At 42.6% G+C, this 20,482-nt stretch overlaps 1 protein-coding gene and 1 long non-coding RNA gene across 2 annotated transcripts in view; one reads left to right on the forward strand and one right to left on the reverse strand.

Annotated features, from left to right (window-relative positions):
- The window catches only part of LOC148316176 (uncharacterized), a 31,694-nt gene extending 19,174 nt beyond the window's left edge, over positions 1–12,520 (reverse strand). The window contains exons 1-10 of the mRNA XM_088287044.1: positions 12,499–12,520; positions 12,410–12,426; positions 12,183–12,343; positions 11,858–12,032; positions 6,147–6,321; positions 5,958–6,001; positions 5,727–5,761; positions 4,966–5,058; positions 4,815–4,912; positions 2,911–3,095 (exon numbers count right to left, since the gene is read on the reverse strand). Of these exons, the coding sequence (XP_088143170.1) occupies positions 2,911–3,095; positions 4,815–4,912; positions 4,966–5,058; positions 5,727–5,761; positions 5,958–6,001; positions 6,147–6,321; positions 11,858–12,032; positions 12,183–12,343; positions 12,410–12,426; positions 12,499–12,520 (1,005 nt within the window). The remainder of the gene's footprint in view (positions 1–2,910; positions 3,096–4,814; positions 4,913–4,965; positions 5,059–5,726; positions 5,762–5,957; positions 6,002–6,146; positions 6,322–11,857; positions 12,033–12,182; positions 12,344–12,409; positions 12,427–12,498) is intronic.
- Positions 12,521–12,852: 332 nt separating this feature from the next.
- On the forward strand, positions 12,853–13,480 carry LOC148316177 (uncharacterized). Its single transcript, XR_015840271.1, has 2 exons — positions 12,853–13,199; positions 13,260–13,480. It is a non-coding gene; the product is annotated as an uncharacterized LOC148316177 (long non-coding RNA).
- The last annotated feature ends 7,002 nt before the right edge of the window (positions 13,481–20,482 follow it).

Consider the following 20,482-nt stretch of genomic DNA (forward strand, 5'->3'; position numbering starts at 1 on the left):
CTGAGAGGTCATTAAATAGAGTGCCTCCGAAAGGCAAAATATCACACCACTTGACAAGACAGATCCACATTTGAAATAAAACATTCATGTAATGAACAACATACTGCGCAGTGTTATAATGAATGGCTACATTATTATTCTGCATTAAATAGAAAACAAGCATTTGGTCTAATATATCGATTCTACTCCAGCACCCCCGCGACCCATTTCTATTTCCAAGAAGAAAGTAGCAATTTTTGGATGTTTTTCTCCGTGCAACTCAACAAGGTCGCCCTCATATATGCTCGGGGGACTGTTTCGGCTGCAGCACATGAAAAATAATCAAGAACACAAATACATTCAATAAAATTTATGACCACAATCATAAGCGCGTTAGAATTATATATTTGTTATGTCTACCTGCGTTGCCTCGCACGCGTGCCGTAAAAAGAGTCGAAACTCAGCCGTGCTAATAAAATATTAACATATACCGTATATTGTTGATGATCTGCCTTTGTGTTTACAGTAAAAAAGTCAAAAAGTCAAACCTTTTTTTTTTTCTGAGGGGGCGGGACAACAAGCAAATTATTTAAATCAGTATTAAACAGCATCAGCATAAACTTTTTTTTTTTTTTAGCTTGATAACCTTCAAGATCTGGTTTAATTTGACAGCTTGCAATGATATCCTCTGGGAGTACCGCCAGCTGATAAAGACGGGCATTTCTCGAGGGCCATGGCGAGCCATTTCAAAAAAGCTGCACAACTAATGTATTCAAATTCAACGTCTTGATGAGAGTGATCCTGACTTGAGCCTTGGAGTTTACCACCCGCTTTGGGCTGCATCACGCCTCCAAGGGAGACTGCGACCTGAACGCAACGCCTTACACCGCTCCGCCAACATCTTGGTCTACTCCCTAAATTTCTAAAAATACATGTAATATTACGTTGAGAGGACGTCTGATCATGCTCACACAAATGTTAAGGATGGCAGAGCGGTCTAAGGCGTTGCACGACGGGGCGCATCACATTACCAGCCAAAGTATCGCTAAACTGCTTTTTTGTCTAATATCAGAAGGACTGACCCAACAGGAATGGGAGACAAATTATGGAGTACTAATGTCGATTTTACATGCAAACCTATTATATAAGTGCCAATCTTGAGATCCTTTGTTCTTGCTTGGTACTTTCAATGGCAATTAATGCAAAGATGTAGTTATGCGGCTTTCATTGCACGAGTTGTCGTTCATATTTAGAACCTCATAATCAGCGTTGTTTTATTGCCGAACAGTGCAATGCCACTCCCACAACTTTAGTTGCTGCAGTTAAAATGAGGATTTTGTAATGATTTTAATTTTTTTAATCATTGGGTTGGTGCTGGTTCTGGTAGGGAAACCACAACAGAAGGAGGTATATGATAAATAATAGGGGGGCCAGGACCGAGCCTTGGGGCAAACCTGAGGTGACTGGGAGGGACTTTGATGAGAAATATTTAAGCTGGATACTGTGGGATGAGCAAAAATGAAATTGATCAAACCCACAACAGTGAACTGGCGCCGACTAATCCTCTTTTCGTTCATGACCTACACTCACATTCACATCATACATATTCAGTCTGCACATTGATGCTGTGAGAAAGGGTTATTATCAAAACAAAGCGTAAACAAATTAAGTCAAACAGTCAGCTAGCTGGAGTGCTTTTGTCAGGTGTTGACAAGCTGCTATTGTGATCTCATAAGGGAAATACTGGCCTTTATTTTGCCCCGGCTCTCGCTTGTTGTGAACAGCATATGGTCGAGGCAAATCCAATACAAGAATCATCGCAATCTTGTCTTTTACAAAGATAAAAATGCTCGATTTGATTTCCGTCCCGTCACTTAAACAATACAAAAAAACATGACATGCTCGTTGCCTTGCTACCAAGACTAGCTCATTTTTTTTGTTCTCTACTTGGGTAGAAACATAATGACGGGGTGCTCAAAATACCTTCATTACCATAGTAATGCTGCTCGCACTGTACACATTTGCTATGTGAGGCATTATCTCATAAGGGAAATACTGGACAATCAAATTAATGACTTCCCAGGCTTCAGGATGCCTTTTTACACTCTATAAATGTGGAAATTTACATTGGAAACGTTTGGTTTAGCTGCAGTTGGAGGCTCCCTGGTGCACATTTTGTGCACCGCAGACACTGGAGAACTGAGCCAAGTCAGGTGATCACGGTGTGCCTTACTGTGAGGAGTACCACCCCAGGTCATTGCTTCTCATGTTTTGGTTGTATGCCAGTGAATTGCTGTCGAATTATTGGTAGCTTCTGGAGAGTGCCATTCCACAAAATGTACTTGATTGATCGGAAATTGTATGTTTTATATTGTTCGGCTACCAGGGGCGTTGCAGTTCCGCCGAATTGCATTAGGGGCGCTCATCTCCTTTCCTGAACTGTCTGAGAGAAAAGAGCTGGGGTGGCGGTGGAGTGCTGGAGGGGCAATAGGATGAAATGTTGAAAGTATTGACTGCCAATAATAATTGGAAGTGAGCCTAAAGAATCTAATCTTGTAGTGGGAACACTTGTACGACAATGTTTCTGGACAAGAGCCTGGAACACACACACACACACACACACGCACACACACACACACACACTCCGACGTCATCCTCCTGGAAATGACTGGCGCTGAGCCGAGGAGACCAAAGTGCCTTTATTTTCTATTTTTTGGTCACTTATATCCAATAACCGTACGATGGCCATCGTGGCAACATACAACAATAGCAAAGAAAATTCACGGGAAAATTGGATTAAAATACGAGCAAGGAAACCAAGATTCAAGTGCCGCGTATGGAAGATTTTTTTTTTTTTCAGTTGTAAAGACGGGTCACGAGTGGAGTTTAAATTTTGCTGAGGATTATGTAGGTCAAAGTTTCATTACATACCTCGAGCCCCGCTGAGTCAGGAACGTGGAGCGGCGGCGGGTCGTCGAATCCCGCCGAGGTTGAAATGACCTGTTGTTTGACTGAGGATTGATCAGCTTTCTCAGACCTCTGCGTGCGTGCGTGCGTGCGTGCGTGCGCGCGTGCGCGCGCGCGCGCGTGCTTCTGTGTGTGCGTAGGTTTTGCATCTGATTGCAGAGAGGGAAAACATTTGCAAGCAGATCCATCTTCCAGCTCAGAGTGGGAGCAGTCAGGTCTTGAAAGCTATGCGCCGTGGGTGAGTAACTATTTACAGTCAATTTGAAATGTGGGGGGGTCAATTATTTTCCATGAAAACGCTTCTTGGCAATTTTTTCCTGCTTATTCAATTAACTTACCTGGTTAAAACCCATTTTACTTAAAAAATGTCACCACACCACCTCAAAGCAGAAATGTCACAAAAATGCAGTGACTAAAATAATGCTGACCTTGTCTTTACTCACAATACTCAGTGTGAAATCTGAGCCTGGTTAGTGGAAAACAAATCTGAGCCCTAACGAATGGGGGGCACCCTCTCCAAATATCGACTTTGAACGCATGCAATGTGGCTATAAAAGCAAGTGGGCGTAATTGTTGGGTGTAAATCGGCCTGGTCGATAATCGGACTCGATCGCTCTTCTTGTTGGCCAGCTGAGTCTCGGTCACACGTAAACGTTTGGTTTAGGAAACCCTGCTCCATAATATTCAATGATTCAAAAATGTTTGTTTTCATTTCCCTACGTTTAAGCGCAGTGTTAAAGTTCAAACTATGCACAATGTAACAGTGGCACCCCTGTAAACATGCAAAAAAGTCATAAGGGAAATACTGGACAATCAAATTAATGATTCATGTTATAACAAAAAAAAAAAATTATTAAAACATTTTTTGAGAAATTTGAATGAATAAATTTTTGGAAGGCAACCTCATTTTTTCAGTTTATTTGGTATTTAGTTTCATTGCTTAACTTTAATATATACTCTTGCCAGCTTGTCAAAACAGTGCTATTTACTGCTTTTTAAAAAAGAAATACAATTAATATTATGCAGAATTGAGTTCAGCCTTTTGGCCCGGCCCTCCACAATATTTTATGTTTCTTATGCGGCCCCATGGAAAAAATAATTGCCCACACTGCTTAACAGAAAAACTCACTTCACTTTCACTTCTTACTTTATATCTGATGTGCTTTTTCCCGGAGTCCAGTTGCAATGTTTGACTGGTTTATGAAGGAAATTCCTAACTAATATAAATTAGTTGTCATCAAGCAAAAGCAAAATTGCTTAAGCAAAGCAATTTTTGGAATATTCATTTTTTTAACGTGTTGCAAGAAGCGACATGCCCTCCCGGGACCCCCAGCACCCAATCGTTCCTCCGTCCACAGACACGTTTGCCAGCAAGGTGGCGGCGGTGTATGCGAACGGTAAATGACTGGTTAGCACGTCTGTCTCACAATAGAAGGGACTGAAATCATGTGAAAATTGCATTTGTTCATCTGCCCTAACAAGCAACAAGCTGCTGATTTGCGTAAAATAATTGGTACGATCAAAACAAATATAATAAGACTGTTTTTTCTTCAAAGAAGTCAAAAGTCTATTTGTTTTCGAAGGTATCAACAAATAATTGTTTATCAAATTAATTAAGTTATTTTTGATTTTCTATTAATTGTTAGGATACTTTTTTAAGATTGTCTGGCCTCTGGGGGTTGAGAACCTCGGAAATTCATTTGAGTAGCCCAAACGTGCAGACGCCTAACTTGTCAAAGAGGCCTGATACACGTGAAGGAGTTTTTCTGCTTAGAATGACACCACCAAATATGAACATTATTTCACAATTACCTTTTGTCAGCACTAAAAAAACGAAACTTCATTAACAGCTAAACCAAACGTCCGACAAGATAACAGGCGGTCCAGGTTGCAGGACACCAGGGTGCCAGGGGAGACGCTCCCTGCTTTGGCACATTGGTTTTGGTGTCTTTGCTGGCCGGTGAGCCTGGGAGAGAAGCGAGAACAATAGGTGTGGGGGGTGGGGGGGTTCAGGAATACTTTCTATCAACATCCTGGTTCCCAAGGAGGGTGTGGTGGCAGGAGATGGCCTTGAGCCGCCTTCTCTCGCTGCGCGGAACCTTTCCATGTGGCCTGCATGGTTGAGTTATAATAAAAAAAAAATAGATTGTGATATAACAAGACCATAATTGTTTTTGTGTTAACAGTACTTCCTTCAACCTGATTGTTTTCTTGTTAAGTGGTTGTGGAAAATATATATATATATATATATATATACATCAACTTGCCACAACTTTGAGTAATTTTCTACAAAGGTTTCTGAGTTGCTGACGGCCGCTGCTGTCAATAAGTCAAGCGAGCTGTCATGCGACACAATTATTTTCTTTTATCTCATAAGGGAAATATTGGACAATCAAATTAATGACTGCCCAGGCTTCAGGATGTCTTTTTACACTATATAAAGGTGGAAATTTACATTGGAAACGTTTGGTTTAGCTGTTATAAAAGTTTGGTTTTTTAGTGCTGTAAATGCATTTTCAGCTCGCATCAGCGTCGACTGTATATATTATAACTCCGCAGGTGGGAGACATCTTGAGGGTGCGTGTGCGCGCTTGTCCAGATATTAGCCGGACTAATGTGCCCGGGGAAGGTGCTCTTATTCGGGCCAAGCGTGACACGGAGATGTACTCAGAGGTTGATGGACCGGATGAATTCTGTAATTGATTTTTTTGTTTGTTTCTTTTTAAGTTCAAATATAACATGATTATACAATAACAGTTTTCAAGTCAGGCTACCATTACCATAGACTGGCCATCAGGGATGCGGCAGTAATTCTCTAAATTACAAGGCCATCAAGCCCGTAGGGATCAGACGTCTTGATGAGAGACCCCTCCACCCCGAGCCACAGTACCCCATGAGGTCTGCCGCCCCCCACCCCGGAGACATCGGAGACTTCATCAATGAGGTAATAAACTAAACACTGCCTTAAAAAAAAAAAAAATGACACACACAAGGAATGGGGGGGGGGGTACGTCGCCCCAGAAGCTGTCGGCGAGCCCGCAGAACTTCTTCTCGGCTGGATCGGGACGAGGACGCTGCGCGTTTTGCTGAAAACGATTTTTTTGCCCGACGCCGTCTGTTTGGGGTCGCCATTGCCTTTGTGCGCCTGATTGGGCTTTGAAAGGCGGGCCGTCGTTGGATGGGCTCGGGCTCCGGAGTACACTGCCGAGAGCGACCGCTGGATTTGGAACGACCCCCTGTTGACGTCAGGGTGTCTGACGAACAGGAGGAAGGAGGGTCATCGTGAGACTCTTCCCCATCGTCATCGTCATCGTCATCATCGTCATCATCGTCCTCTGACTCCTCCGCGTTGGAAAACTGGTGCTCTTCCTGTTCCTCGGAGTAACATGCACGATCATCGCTCCCTGCTGGAATACAGAAAGGCCTTGTAGTTTCGCCGAGCGCCCAATTAACATTCATCAAAATACGCAAAAAAAAAAAAGTCCTTTACATTCATAATAACACATTCGACATAAAACATTAAAGTCCAAGTGTGAAGTAAACATGACCTCCCGTATTTTGTGTAATTAATCTGTTTTAAGAATATTTTTTTATTTTTTTTTAATACAAACATCCTAGATGTATAGACCCATAGCAACGCTCCACAAAAATAGGGATAGAGTAAGATCAATGTCTTGAGTCTTTTCTAGCCAATTTTCAATCAGATTCGTTAAAATAAAACATTAGCTGTTGCTTAGTAAGTAGAAAGTTTCTAAACTGCGACGGCGGCGAGGTCCCTATTGTTTTTGTAGAAATTATGAGGGAGGGGGAGTAGCGCAGGGCGGTCGAGCCCCGGCATTGCCCCCCGTCTGGGATGGGGAACCCCCGGATCTTCCAGTGGCAAAAAAACAAAAAAAACATAAAACCATGTTAAATCACTCCTAAATTTAAGTTGGTAGATGTCTTCAGGGCTGAAGTATCCTCAAATGTGTACAACTTCGAGAAGATAGGATCATCTGAGTCATGTTGCCGGAGCTTTTATTGCCACACCAGATGTCAACCCCAGTAACATTTAATTGTACAACTATTCTGAAGTTGACATAATACTTGGAAAAAAACATACTAGTACAGGGATTTTACACTCTATACATAGGAAATCGAATAAATGCTCAAACAGCCTGACTCCTCCTGGTGGGAGTGGATGGCTGAAGTCGGCGACAAACAGCTAGGCAAACAAACTTCATAGCGCACCTTTCAACTTTATTAACATCAGCAAACCAAACACAGTTATTAATACGTACATAATATAGAAAAGACAAAAAGAAGAGCCAGATTTTTGTCAGTTGGTATATTTGTCATTTAGATAATTCTATCATTTCGTAAGCAACAACGACGCACCCCGTAAAAGGTTTTAATCCCTCAAATATTGCTAGCTGTTAGCATGCGTCCATACTTGACAAGCATCGCGAGTGTTTTTACAGGCGCTGAGACGGCACGGTCGACATCAACATCTGCTCCATTTCAGCAACAAAGGCGTTCACCGCAGCCAGGTCAGACTCTGCAGAGGTTATTTTGCGGCTATGGCAACTCTCAAGCAGTATTAGCATGGCAACATGAACAGCATGCGCGGCGAGATGACAGTCGTTGCTAGTGCATCGTATGTTGAAGGGAAACGCAGGGCTCAAGAATAATGAGGAAAATAATGTTAGACCACTTACAGTCTCGCAGCGTGGGGCTGGGGGGGGCACGGGCGGTGCCAAGCGGCCCCTAAGTTTGCCCGAATGGAAGCTCCGGAGGAGGAGTGCATGCTGCGTGACAGGAAAAAAAGTAGGGATGTCCCAAGCACATTTTTTGAACACGAGTTGGTTAACGTTGACACATTTCACTCCACAAATCAAAATAATTACAAAAGACAAAGAAATGTATGAATGAAGGCAAGTCACGCCAGCAGACAATGAATTTTCAGCACTAAAAAAACGAAACTTCATTAACAGCGGCCGTGCCCGGGGAAGGTGCTCCTCTATGCAAACTCCACACAGGAAGGGCGGAGCCGGAGTTGCCCTTGTGATATATATATATATATATATATATATTATTTTGCTCCAGTGTATACTGACCAGGAAAATAAGGCAACCAAAATATTAGGAAGTGTTAGTTGTTTGGGTTGCAATATTGTTTGGTTATAATTAATGTGTTTACATCAATTTAATGTCTTTATTCCAAAGTAACAAATATATATATATATATGCTGGCCCTTGACTTTGTTTCCCAACCCAGGTTCCAACCTCCCAAAAGATGGAATCAAATTAATGACTTTCCAGGCTTCAGGATGCCTTTCTACACTATATAAAGGTGGAAATGGTCGTATCTCCACCTAGTGGCAGAAAGCTGTATTGTAAACAGTATAAACGTATCTAAGTGTAAGGAAACACTCCTAATGTTTGTCCATTATACGGAGGGGGAAACGCTGTAATGATAAAAACTACTGAATGATTGAAAATACTGCAATCATAAAAATATTGCAATGATAAAAGTACTCATGCTGGGATCGAACCGCGGGTGCTGTCCAGTGTTTTGATGTTTTCTTGGTATTTCATTCTGTAGTAACATTGTCAATTAATCATACCCTCAATACTCATTGACGCCAATTGAAATTTCAGCAATTGTATTCTCAAGGTGTCCTTGTGGACCGGCCCTCACAACAGCAGCTCAAGCGTTACGAGATTTGTCCTCAAGCCATTTTTTCCTCTCTCCAATAAAATGATTCGATATGTATCTTGATAAATGGGGTGCGATACGATTCAAGGACGGTATATTTTAAAAAAGATTGATAAAACTTTACACACACATCAGGCCGAGCAAATTTATCAATATTTTATACGTTAGTTGTGCAGCTTTTTTGAAATGGCTCGCCAAACCTTTTCCCCCAGTTGCGCTGATGATGAAAAATTGTGATTCTGAAAACACACGCTCGTTTAACACCCGGCACTAATGGGTGATTATTATTTTTGCCAGGAAGTCCAAGGTCCAGTTAATGAGGCTTCAAAATCCACCCACTCTCCGCGCTAGCATTTTCATTGCAAAACAAACCTACTCCATAGAGTAAATACTTGTTGCGCACAAAGGGAATGAGAGCGTCACTGCCAACTACAGGAGTGGAGGTCACTTTCTGTTCATTGCCACTGTGTGCCAACATAGGAGGGCCTGCTGGTACGCCGTCCGGTGTGCCCTGCCAAGCAAGAACAAAGCAAACACAGTCAAGAGAGCATTACCAGTTGCAAGCATAGCGGCAATTTTTGACTCAACAGTCCACAGAATATTAGGAGTGGGTTCGAATCCCACCTCAGACAGAGCCCATTGAAACTACCAAAACATTGTATCCGACCGTGGAAGGCTGTTGGCGGGCACGGCGCGGCTCATAGCCGGCCAGGGAAATTACCCACCCACCGCCTCTCTTCTAAAACTTGGGCTGTACATTAAAATGTTATTTTTCGATTATTTTGCGCATTTTGCCCGCTGTCCGTTCACTCCGCCAAGATGCTGGTCCAGGTGGTAGAGAGGATGAAGGCTCCCTTGTCTCTGTTCATGGTTTTTCTACACTATATAAAGGTGGAAATTTACATTGGAAACGTTTGGTTTAGCTGTTATAAAAGTTTGGAAAATTCCCCCGGAGCTCCGTGCCCTATATATATATATATATATATATATTTATATATTTATTATATATATTGTATATTTTTTTTAAGCATTTTTGAAGGTAAAGGATGAGATACTTACTTCCTCAGCAAGAGCTTGTTAATGGTCTTCTGCTTCCACCGGAACAAGCTTTCAAACGTTAAACAATGCCTATGACTTTTTTAATTAATTTTTTAAAATATTATTATTATAATAATAATGATTTTGTTTTGTTATCAATTATTTTCACTTCTTATCAATATCTAGTCAAACCCTCATGGAACATCAGCTGATAAAGACGGGTCTCAAGACACCAGGGACGCACACAAGGATTTTGGTTATCAAATTTTGTATCGGTTTGGAAAAAAAATGGTATTGCTAAGTATTGCAACGTATAATAGGGCTCAGCTAATGACCAGTCATGCCTCAGCTTCAGACGAATGGCAAGCAAAGAAAAATTGGCCCGTGTTTTTCCATCTTTGCGAATTCAGCGAGAACAGACAGAATATTGTATCGTGACGCTCCCCCCTCGAGAAATGTTAAAAAAAGCAGCCCTGGTTGAGTGTTTCACCCCTCCCGTCGCCATGGTGATCTACACCTCCTATGTCTTTGTGCCCATCCACGTGCGCCTGGCGCTGGAGTTCTTTGCTTTCAAACAGTGTCCTCTTTGTTTGCACCCCTGGTGTCCCTTTGGGAGAAGGATTGGGTGCTTCAGGCCTTCTGGCATTATTTTATTTATTTATTTTTTTAAGCATTTTTGAAGGTGCGCCGCTAAACATGAATAGGGCATTTAAAAACTCAAATCATCTTTTCCCATTGGAATGAATGATTTTAACACCAGAGATGGATTAAATATTCATCAGAAACAACAATCTACAATGCATGATTGAAGTCACATCATCTACTCCTGCCTGTCACCCTCGGAAACCTGATCTGTTTTTAAACAGGCACAACGCACACAACGAGGACAGCGGAGTCGTGCCGCTCGGCGAAACTACAATGCCCCAGTTTTCCCATTCCTGTTGGCGTTCTTCTTTTTCTTCCTGTCTTCTGTCGGATAAATACATCATGTTAAAAATAAATCAATAAATATTTGATTCCCGTTAACAACCGAGCAAAATTTCAATTATTCTAGGTGTTTTTCAAAAGCTCAAGTTTTTGTTGCGTGCCCCTTACGGTCACTCATGAAAAACGTCTGCTGAGCACGCAAAGAACATGTGTTTGTGCGCTGGAAAGGACCAGTTGCCAGGATGGGTCGTCAATGGGGCTGGTGTGTATGAATTCTGAACATTGGATAAATCAGGCAGAGCAAATTTATCAATATTTTATACGTTAGTTGTGCAGCTTTTTTGAAATGGCTCGCCATGGCCCTCGCAAAAAAAAAAAGAAGATAATATCGAAATCGTTGCCTTCCACAATCATCAATAAAATCACTTGTTCCACTTGCTCAACTGGCCTTCATTACGCTGTGTGAAAAGGTGAAAAACAGAACTCAAAGAGCGTGACCGGACACAGGGATTGAGAACAATTCATTTTCTAAAGACGACACATCTGAATATATATATATATATATATATATATATATATATATATAAAATGCCCAGTGATACATACGAAAGCCACCCCTCAAATGCAGGGTAAGAAAATATATTTCTATTCTCATTGCCCACTTACTGCATCATGCTGAGACGCGTTCATCTGTCATTTTGCGAACTTTCGCCGAGCGGCACGACGGGGCGCTGGAGCGGTTAGACGGCTGGCGTGCGCCGAAGAAGTCGGGCATGGCGAAAAATTTGATATTTTTTAACGTCTAATATGAACAGGAAGTGAGTTATGAATTTTTGAAAGTCCGACTTTTGCCCTTTTTTGCATGTTTACAGGGGTCATTCTTTTGCACCCTGATCCTAAAGGCTTCATCTGATTGCCTTAAAGTTCTGTCTGGAGCATCTTAAGACCTGGGACAAACACTGGGGCTAAAATTTTTTGTTTCCGAAATACTATATGACGGGGGCGGGGCTTCAAAGTTTTCACTTAAGATTTCCTTCGCCGCAATGGACAAAATGCTTAATAACTCTCCTGCACGTGCTGCTAAAAATCCAAAACTGTCTGGTTATGCAACGGTTGGCCGCTATGCAGTCATCCGCCATCCTGGCACCTGGTAATGCTCTCTTGAATGTGTTTGCGTTGAAGGCTGAGCGGCGTCAGGAAGTTGCTGGCCGCCTCTCTGGGGAAAAAAAGCCCAAATTCTGCTGCCCACCTTAACCGCCATGATCTGGTTGCTGGGCTTGTGCACCATCTTGTTGACGGAGCCATACGCCCCGCGACCGATCTCGCCCAAGTCCTTCAGGTCCTCGGCCGTGAAGTCCCAAAGCTGCTCGGGCGATAGCTTCAGCTTGCCCGAGGACTCGATGCTGTGCGTTCGCAGCCTCTCGCTAGTGTGGGAAAAAATAACATGTCATGCGCAAGTGGTGACTCAGAGTGTGGCTGTATGTTGTTGCCAGGTGTGGATGGTGAACGAGCGTTTTTCCAGGATGACTGAAATAACGGGACAAAATGGCGGCGGTGCTGGTGGGCTTGCTCACATGTGCGGGTTTTGGAAGGGTTGTCCGCCCGTGTTCAGTGTGAATCTGGTGGTGGGTTTGATGGACGGGTTGGCGAAGTTCAACTTGAGGGCTTTACGTTTACCTGAGCAAAGAAAAAAAAAACAAAAAAAAACAAGGAGCACCACAAAGTCAGGACGGACCTTGAATGCAGAGATTCAATCTCCAAACTGAGATCAATCAAGCAGATGTGTTAACCACTCATTCACCGTGCTTCCTGCTTTAACTACAGCAATGTTTTAAACGTACCAAAAAAAAAAAAAGCAATTACAGAAAGCTGTCTGTGTTAAAAGAGTACAATACATGTAGCCGGTACACATGAAGGCTTTATCGGAACAGCAAAGGGACAAGAAAGTGTCTCCCGGGGTCGTCGTTTGTCTTTGTCACATTGACAAAGCGAAGAGCTGCTGGTGGACACGGGGGGGCTGAGAGATGCTGTCAAGCAGACAAAAGCAGCTTATTCAGGCTTTTGTGAGCCCAGGGAGTGGCTTGAATTAGCACACACAGGTATTTTCCCGGGCGAAAGACGGGATACGTGAGAGCCAAAACGCACCTTACATGTTGATTATGTACAGTTATTTTGAGCTATAAAAAGAAAAAAAACTCTCTCCCCGTATATATATATATATATATATATACATATATCCAAGCAATTGCTATGTTCTGTCAACAGCTGTAAAACAGTTATACTGACTTACTTGTGACTGACTACACCGGTGATTCCAAACCAAGGTACTGTGGCGCACTAACATGCGGTGAGAGCTCATCAGGGGTGTCTGAAAATGTGATGAAATCAACACAATCTTTCTCTTTTAATATTTATTATTCAATATTTTGAGTTGTATCTATTTAAACTTATGAATACTTGATCTTTTTAAACATACAGGGGTCATTCTTTTGCACCCTGATCCTAAAGGCTTCATCTGATTGCCTTAAAATTCTGTCTGTCGACGGCTTCGGAGAGAGTGGGACTCCAGCTGCAAGCTGTTTCTCAGAAAGGTAAATGATGACCTGTTAACAAGAAAGGACGGTCCACTCACCGCGTTGTGTCTTGCTCAGTCCCTCCTATTAAAGGTTATCCATCATTCCGAGGAAGAAGACGAACAACAGCGAACAGCGACGCTACCACAGTCTGACTTTAAAGTCAGAATTCTGAGATTAAAGTCAGAATTCTCACTTTAAAGTCAGAATTCTGAGATTAAAGTCAGAATTCTCACTTTAAAGTCAGAATTTTTTCCCTTCTCCGAGCTTTGAACTTTCAATAAAATGACCTTGTTGCCCGCTTGACTCAGAGTGAGTCATTTTTAAGCAGGCTTTTAAACACTTCTTCATTCACGTCAACAAGCAATTTAGAGGGTTCAAAAAGTGTTTTCACCAACATCAAAGTATGTATATGTATATACACTATATACATATATATATGTATGTGTGTGTGTGTGTGTGTGTGTATATATGCATATATATATGTATATGTCGAACGAAAGATCAGTTTCCTTCTCTGACTCTCTTACAAACACTCAATGGAAAGCCAGTTTTGAAAATCAGAAGCCAGGCCGCTACTTTTTTAGCTCGATTTTGAACCGTGCGGTATGGTGACGGGTTAGAAAGCAATCCCGGCGGCAAAACTTTCATCACACTTGTCCCAACCTCGTGTCTCTCATTCATCAAAAGTGCGCCGCCCTTTGCCGCTTCCTCGTGGCATCCTGAAGCCTGTACATCTGTCCCTGCAAAAGTTTACATTTGGAGCAAGTAAACACGGTGACGCTTTGCAACGCCTTAGACCGCTCTGCCATCCTGGCAGCTGGTAATGCTCTCTTGACTGTGTTTGCTTTGTACTTTCAATGGGCTCTGTATGAGGTGGGATTCGAACACACACCTCCTGGGGAGACTGCGACCTGAACGCAACACCTTAGACCGCTCTGCCATCTATGAGCTGTTTGAAGTCACAGGTGCAGTTTCGTCGCTACTTCGCGGTTCACCTTTCGCGGGTTCAGTGCTTCGCGTTTCATCAATAATTGACACCTGGGAGCCTAGGTCAGGTGGAAAAGAGTTCCAGAGCTGAGGAGCAGAGTGGCTAAAGGCTCTGTCCCCCATGGTGCGGAGGCGGGCCAGGGGTTCAGTTAGGCATGTAGTCAAAGGCCTCGAATCCGACTGAAAATTGAAGCCCCCTGGCCGAGGAGGATGTGAACGCATGATTGTCCAGTATTTCCCCCGCGGTGGTGCGAAGTGGTTGGTTTTGGACAGGTGTCGCACTGAACCCTAAAAAGGCTCATTTGGTTTCGCCATTAATTTGATTGTCCAATATTTCCCTTATGAGATAATGCCTCTCATTGCAAATGTCTTCCTGTCTACATCCTTACTCACCTTTCGAACGTTTTCAATTTGGAAACTTCACGCAATCAAATACACAAACATTCCCACTTGATGGTTGGGGTCCCATTTTGTGCTTTTTAATTTCGTTTTTCAAGGCCTGGTTCATTTGGATGGTAAAGGAGGTGGAGATTATTTATTTCTGCCCAGTTGCTGAGCTGGAGACCCCCGTTTAAAAAGGCATCCTGAAGCCTGGGAAGTCATTTAGAAGCATCACCCATATCGAATATTTTTACTAATGGTCCAAAGTATGGATAAAGAAACCTGTGAATGTGAAAAAAAACAACAAAGAACAAAATAAACCTTTGCAGGTTGTGTTTCGTCTTTTTTTGAAAAACACCACATTAAGGTATAATCGATAATACAAGGAACCGGTGCTCAGCATGAGGGTGGAGGACGTGTAGGGGCCGAGCAACACCCTCAGACAGTGCCCATTGAAAGTACCAAGCAAGAACAAAGATGTTGTGTATATTCAGAGTAATCCTTTTCTTGTATATAATTATTTTTTTCAAAAAAATTTAAAACCATTTTCTTGTTTTTAAGTTTTTAAAGGTAACCGCGATAACCGAGGGTTCACTGTATTTTTTTCATTATCGAATTTTATTTTTTTCTATTCAAGTTTTGAGTTCATTTTCGTTTACTAAAATAACCTTGGGCTGCAACTACTATCACAGCAACGGCTCATCATATTTTGGCTTGTCATTCAGACCGCTTCCCCTTGCATACTCTGTATCATAACGCTAACAGAAAGCAAAGTTTCAATAAGCCAAGGACCAGTGGAGTGAATCCTTTTGCTGCTCACTGAGCTGAGTGTAATTTGTATGGCCGGGGTGGGCATGGGGTGGCCCCGCCCTGCCTTCAGCGCACTCTCTTAAACACAGGATGGACTTGCTGAAACATTGTATCCGACCGTGGAAGGCTGTTGGCGGGCACGGCGCGGCTCATAGCCGGCCCTCGGGCACGGAGCTCCGGAGCGAGAGAGAATGAGAGAGAGAAATACATTCGTTAGCATTATAATTAAATTCCTTTGATTAGAACAATAATATAATCCGAAATACATATGACCAGCACATAGTGAAAGGCGCCAGCAGACAATGAATTTTCAGCACTAAAAAAACGAAACTTCTGCTTTGGTATATCCTGTCAGAGGTTCCGCAAGCCCAATTCGGCCGAGCCCATTGAAATGAATGGGGGAATTTTGAATATCCTCAAATGTGTGCGTGGCAGTTAAGCCGTAGAGGAGCACCTTCCCCGGGCACGGGCGGTGCCAAGCGGCCCCTAAGTTTAACCGAATGGAAGCTCCGGAGGCCGGAGCCTGAATCGAACCCATGGCCTCACAGAAAAGTTCCTGCAAAATGATTCAGATGATCCATCTTCTCGAAATCGAATCCCACCTCAGACAGAGCCCATTGAAAGTAAATGCCTCACATAGCAAATGTGTACAGTGCGAGCTGAAAATGCAAGCATGTTATACATTTTTCTGTCCATGGGATGGCGGGCAGCAGGTGCGCAGGAGCCGACGCCCTCTCCGGTCGGAGGCGTGCCTGGCGTTATTTTAATTTTCACGTACTGCAATTTTTTTCAAGGTCGTCGCCTCAACTATAAACGTTTGAGAACATTTGCACATATATATATATATGTATATATATATATATTTATATATTTATTATATATATTGTATATTTTTTACGGAATTCAACACATTTAAACTCAGTAATATATGAATATAATGTTGGCCTTGGAACAGTGTCCAGGACAGCAAAAACCTGTACATCCTTGCAGCATGCTCAAGGCCTATTTCTGGAAACGTCGCCACCGATCGTGTCCGGGGGAACGGGCGAAGAGGTTGGAGGATGGCGCAAACTAAATGCTCTCTTGGCATTCATAATTGCGGTCTGTTTCATTCTAATTGGTGAGGACTGTGACGACGCTGCCGTGTCCGTGTTTGCCGGTCAAAATATACACTTCTTTTTCAGACAATGGGATTCATCACACCTAGGACAATTTAGAGTGTTTTTAATTTCATTTTATTGAATGCATCAACCAAAGTTGATCCGCTATTGCATCATTTTTTTTTTTTTTTGTTGGGCTACTTTCACTTATTGTGTGTGTGCGTGCAATCGTTTTAATTTTTAGAAGCACCACTAAGACCACTTTTTTTTTTTGAAGGTGCGCCACAAAGGCTTGACGTGTTTAACGCAAAGTAAACGCTTCGGGCCCCAGGTTAGCGGGACACCCAGCCAAGGGCATCTCGGGGGCATCCAGTGCTTCTCAATTATTTTCTGTTTCGCTTCAGTAATTTTCAACAGAAACTAGGCTGTACTAAAATAGAGCAGGCCTACTTCCGTTTGAGCGCAGATGGTTGATCTGTCTAAATCCGCAGCTCTCCTTGACTTGAGCGACTCTAAAATATTAATGACTTTCCAGGCTTCAGGATGCCTTTCTACACTATATAAAGGTGGAAATGTACATTGGAAACGTTTGGTTTAGCTAAAAATGGGACCGCATAAGCGAGGGGCATTGTAGTTTCGCCGAGCGGCACGACGGGCGCTGGGCTCGCGCTGTACACATTTGCTATGAGAGGCATTATCTCATAAGGGAAATATTGGACAATCAAATTAATGACTGGGCATTTTGAGCTGAACTCACATTTTCACGTCGCAGGATATCTCGTGGTTGTAGCGCCTCAGAGAAAGCGCAGCGCTATAAAATGAAGAAAGACTGCAGAACCTATTTTGGCAAATTGCACTGCTCAAAATTGTCTGTTTGGTGGAGTGCGCAACGTCGGAAAGTCGAAGCCGTTAATTTACTTTCTCTTGTCTCGCCTCTCCACCAGATACGCTATCAAGATGCAAAATGATTCAGATGATCCATCTTCACTTTACTTGGTCACCAATCCATTTTTTTAAACTGTTGGGACGAACAATAGAGCCAAATACAGGGCGGTTTTCGAACAAAACTTGTTGGAATGTTAAAAAAAAAAATAATGAAAGTTAATGATAAAAAAAAAATCTTTATTTGGAACGTGAACAATGAATAATGTATCATTGGGGTTGGTGAGGGTCATTTTGAGTTACCCACACCTATGTATCTAAGGGGGGAAAATAAGTAGATTATTGTTATACTGTCAAATGCATTTTCAGCTCGCGCTGTACACATTTGCTATGGAAGTAGCAAAAAAAAATGGAAAAGTGTAAAAAAAAAAAAAAAAAACGGCGATAAACTACTGAAATCACGGAAAATAAAATGAAGCATGCAAAATTGTCAATTATGAGAGGCATTATCTCATAAGGGAAATATTGGACAGCGAGGCCTCGAACGCGTCCCGCCGGAAATTTTTCATACACACAGCGCCGCCAAGTGGAATCAAAAATTTGTTTTTCTTAAACGTGGCAAGTACGAATGAGATATGCGCGTACAAGCAGTGAAAAGAAAATTTGCCCGGATTATTGATGGAACCTGATCTTTATCAAACAATTACAATGTCATTGCTGTCGGATGATTATTAAGCATTTTGTCCATTGCGGCGAAGGAAATCTTAAGTGAAAACTTTGAAGCCCCGCCCCCGTCATATAGTATTTCGGAAACAAAAAATTTTAGCCCCAGTGTTTGTCCCAGGTCTTAAGATGCTCCAGACAGAACTTTAAGGCAATCAGATGAAGCCTTTAGGATCAGGGTGCAAAAGAATCACATAGCAAATGTGTACGGCCGAAGAAGAGCGTGGGCGAAGAGGAGAGTGGACGAAGAAGAGCACGTTCCCCCGGACACGATCGGTGGCGACGTTTCTAATCTTCCTGCATTCCTCTCCTGAGTGTCTGGTCATTAGCATGGTCTAAACTTCAGTTACACTTAATTTGCCCACATCTACGACACTCACGCACACACATGGTTAATGTTGCTGGGATTAAAATAGATTCCCTTTGAGTGTTTGAGCACCCACCTGGGAGCCAATCACAGCAGTCCCGACTCTTTACACTAACATCAGCAGTTGCTTGCCGCAAGCATTTGTCGAGATTTAAGGCGCACATGTCTGTCGTTTTAGCGTCTCCTTTTTTATATCATTTGATCAATCATGCCTTTCTACACTGTACATGAACATGTTGCTTTCTACGCGGGCGTGTGTCACACTTGGCGAAACTGTCGGTCACAAACATGTACATACACACCCGTGAGCACACTCCTCTCAGCTTTCTGCCAAACCCTTCTGTGCCCGAGAGCAGATCAACAGGGTGAAGGACATGCCGACGCTGGCAATTGCCTCCCCCGTGGGGCGAATGCGAGTCCGACAGAGGGGCCGGACCAGGAGCAGATGGATGGAGTATTTTGGTAACCTCACCTTACATCAGCCCTTCTCCTGTACTGGAGATTTCCTCTCCTGGGTTTTCCAACCTTAACACTCTCAAGCATAAAGACCACAGTTGAAACATGGATTTTCGGCGCCGCTTCGTTCAAGTTTTATTTTATAATATATTTTTTCATCGTAGTAGTAGCGCCACCAACTGGTAAAAGCTAATACAAGTTATTTTCTTGGATGTTTTTCTCCGTGCAAATTACGATCGGTGGCTGGAGTCGAGGTCGAGGGCGCCGCCCACTGTTATAACTAACAAATGCTTATTAGGGCCTGAGCAGCGACCGCTGCGAAGTCCGTGTGTATATAATTGATGCTGCCATTATGAGCTGTCACTTTGATCCTTTGACTTTTTTGGCCGCAACCCGTGACGTCACTAGTAGTAGTTTCGTATTAAAGGTAAAATGCAACTGAATTTACCTTACCTCTCAGGTGAGAATAACAACATCATGCAAACAGTAAATGTTTGCTTTCAACAATGTGCTACACATTTAATGGTCAGCCGTAAAAAAATTAAACATTGGATTGCATGAATAAGAGCTAACGGTCGTGATTGTCACAGCCTCTGAAGAAGGCGAAAGACTTTTGTATTGTGACATGCTCAAGGCCTAAACACTCATCCGAGCAAATATAAGGTAGATTTTGTTCACCTGCCCGGAGAAAAACATCAACGAAAATAATTTGTATTTGTTTTAACCAGTTGGTGGCGCTACCACTGCGATCAAAAATAAGTTGGCAGCCGTCTTCAGGGCCTGAATATCCTCAAATGTGAAAGATTTCCAGAAGATGGATCATCTGAATCATTTTGCAGGAACTTTTGTTGCCACGGAGAATAATCAGACTCTGCGGCACCGTAATAGCCACGCCCTTTGAAGGAAAGTCATAAAAATAGGGATAGAGTAAGATCAATGTCTTGAGTCTTTTCTAGCCAATTTTCAATCGGATTCGTTAAAAGGGCACCATGCAGTACGTCAAAATGTAAAAAATGATATTGATTGGCGCAAGGTGTATAACTGAATATAAACATATAGATGTCTTCAGGTACAGACTCTTTATGTACATGTGAAGTTTTGGATTTTTAGCAGCATGTGCAGGAGAGTTATTAAGCATTTTGTCCATTGCGGCGAAGGAAATCTTAAGTGAAAACTTTGAAGCCCCGCCCCCGTCATATAGTATTTCGGAAACAAAAAATTTTAGCCCCAGTGTTTGTCCCAGGTCTTCAGATGCTACAGACAGAATTTTAAGGCAATCAGATGAAGCCTTTAGGATCAGGGTGCAAAAGAATGACCCCTGTAAACATGCAAAAAAGGGCAAAAGTCGGACTTTCAAAAATTCATAACTCACTTCCTGTTCATATTAGACGTTAAAATATCAAATTTTTCGCCATGCCCGATGAGACTGCCAAGTTTGGTGAGTTTTTGTGCATGTTTCGGGGTAGGGCTTCAACATGCCCCAAAAGTCACCAAATATGCATGTCGGACTGCACAAAGAAAGTTGGTTGGTACACAGAGCACAAACAGAAATCAGTGGGTTGATGTCAGCTAAATTGGGAAAGGATGCAATG

This window comes from Idiotropiscis lumnitzeri, chromosome 22 (genome assembly GCF_059441095.1).
Source record: "Idiotropiscis lumnitzeri isolate Australia: NSW breed Sydney's pygmy pipehorse chromosome 22, RoL_Ilum_1.0, whole genome shotgun sequence".
In the NCBI taxonomy this organism is placed as follows: domain Eukaryota; kingdom Metazoa; phylum Chordata; class Actinopteri; order Syngnathiformes; family Syngnathidae; genus Idiotropiscis; species Idiotropiscis lumnitzeri.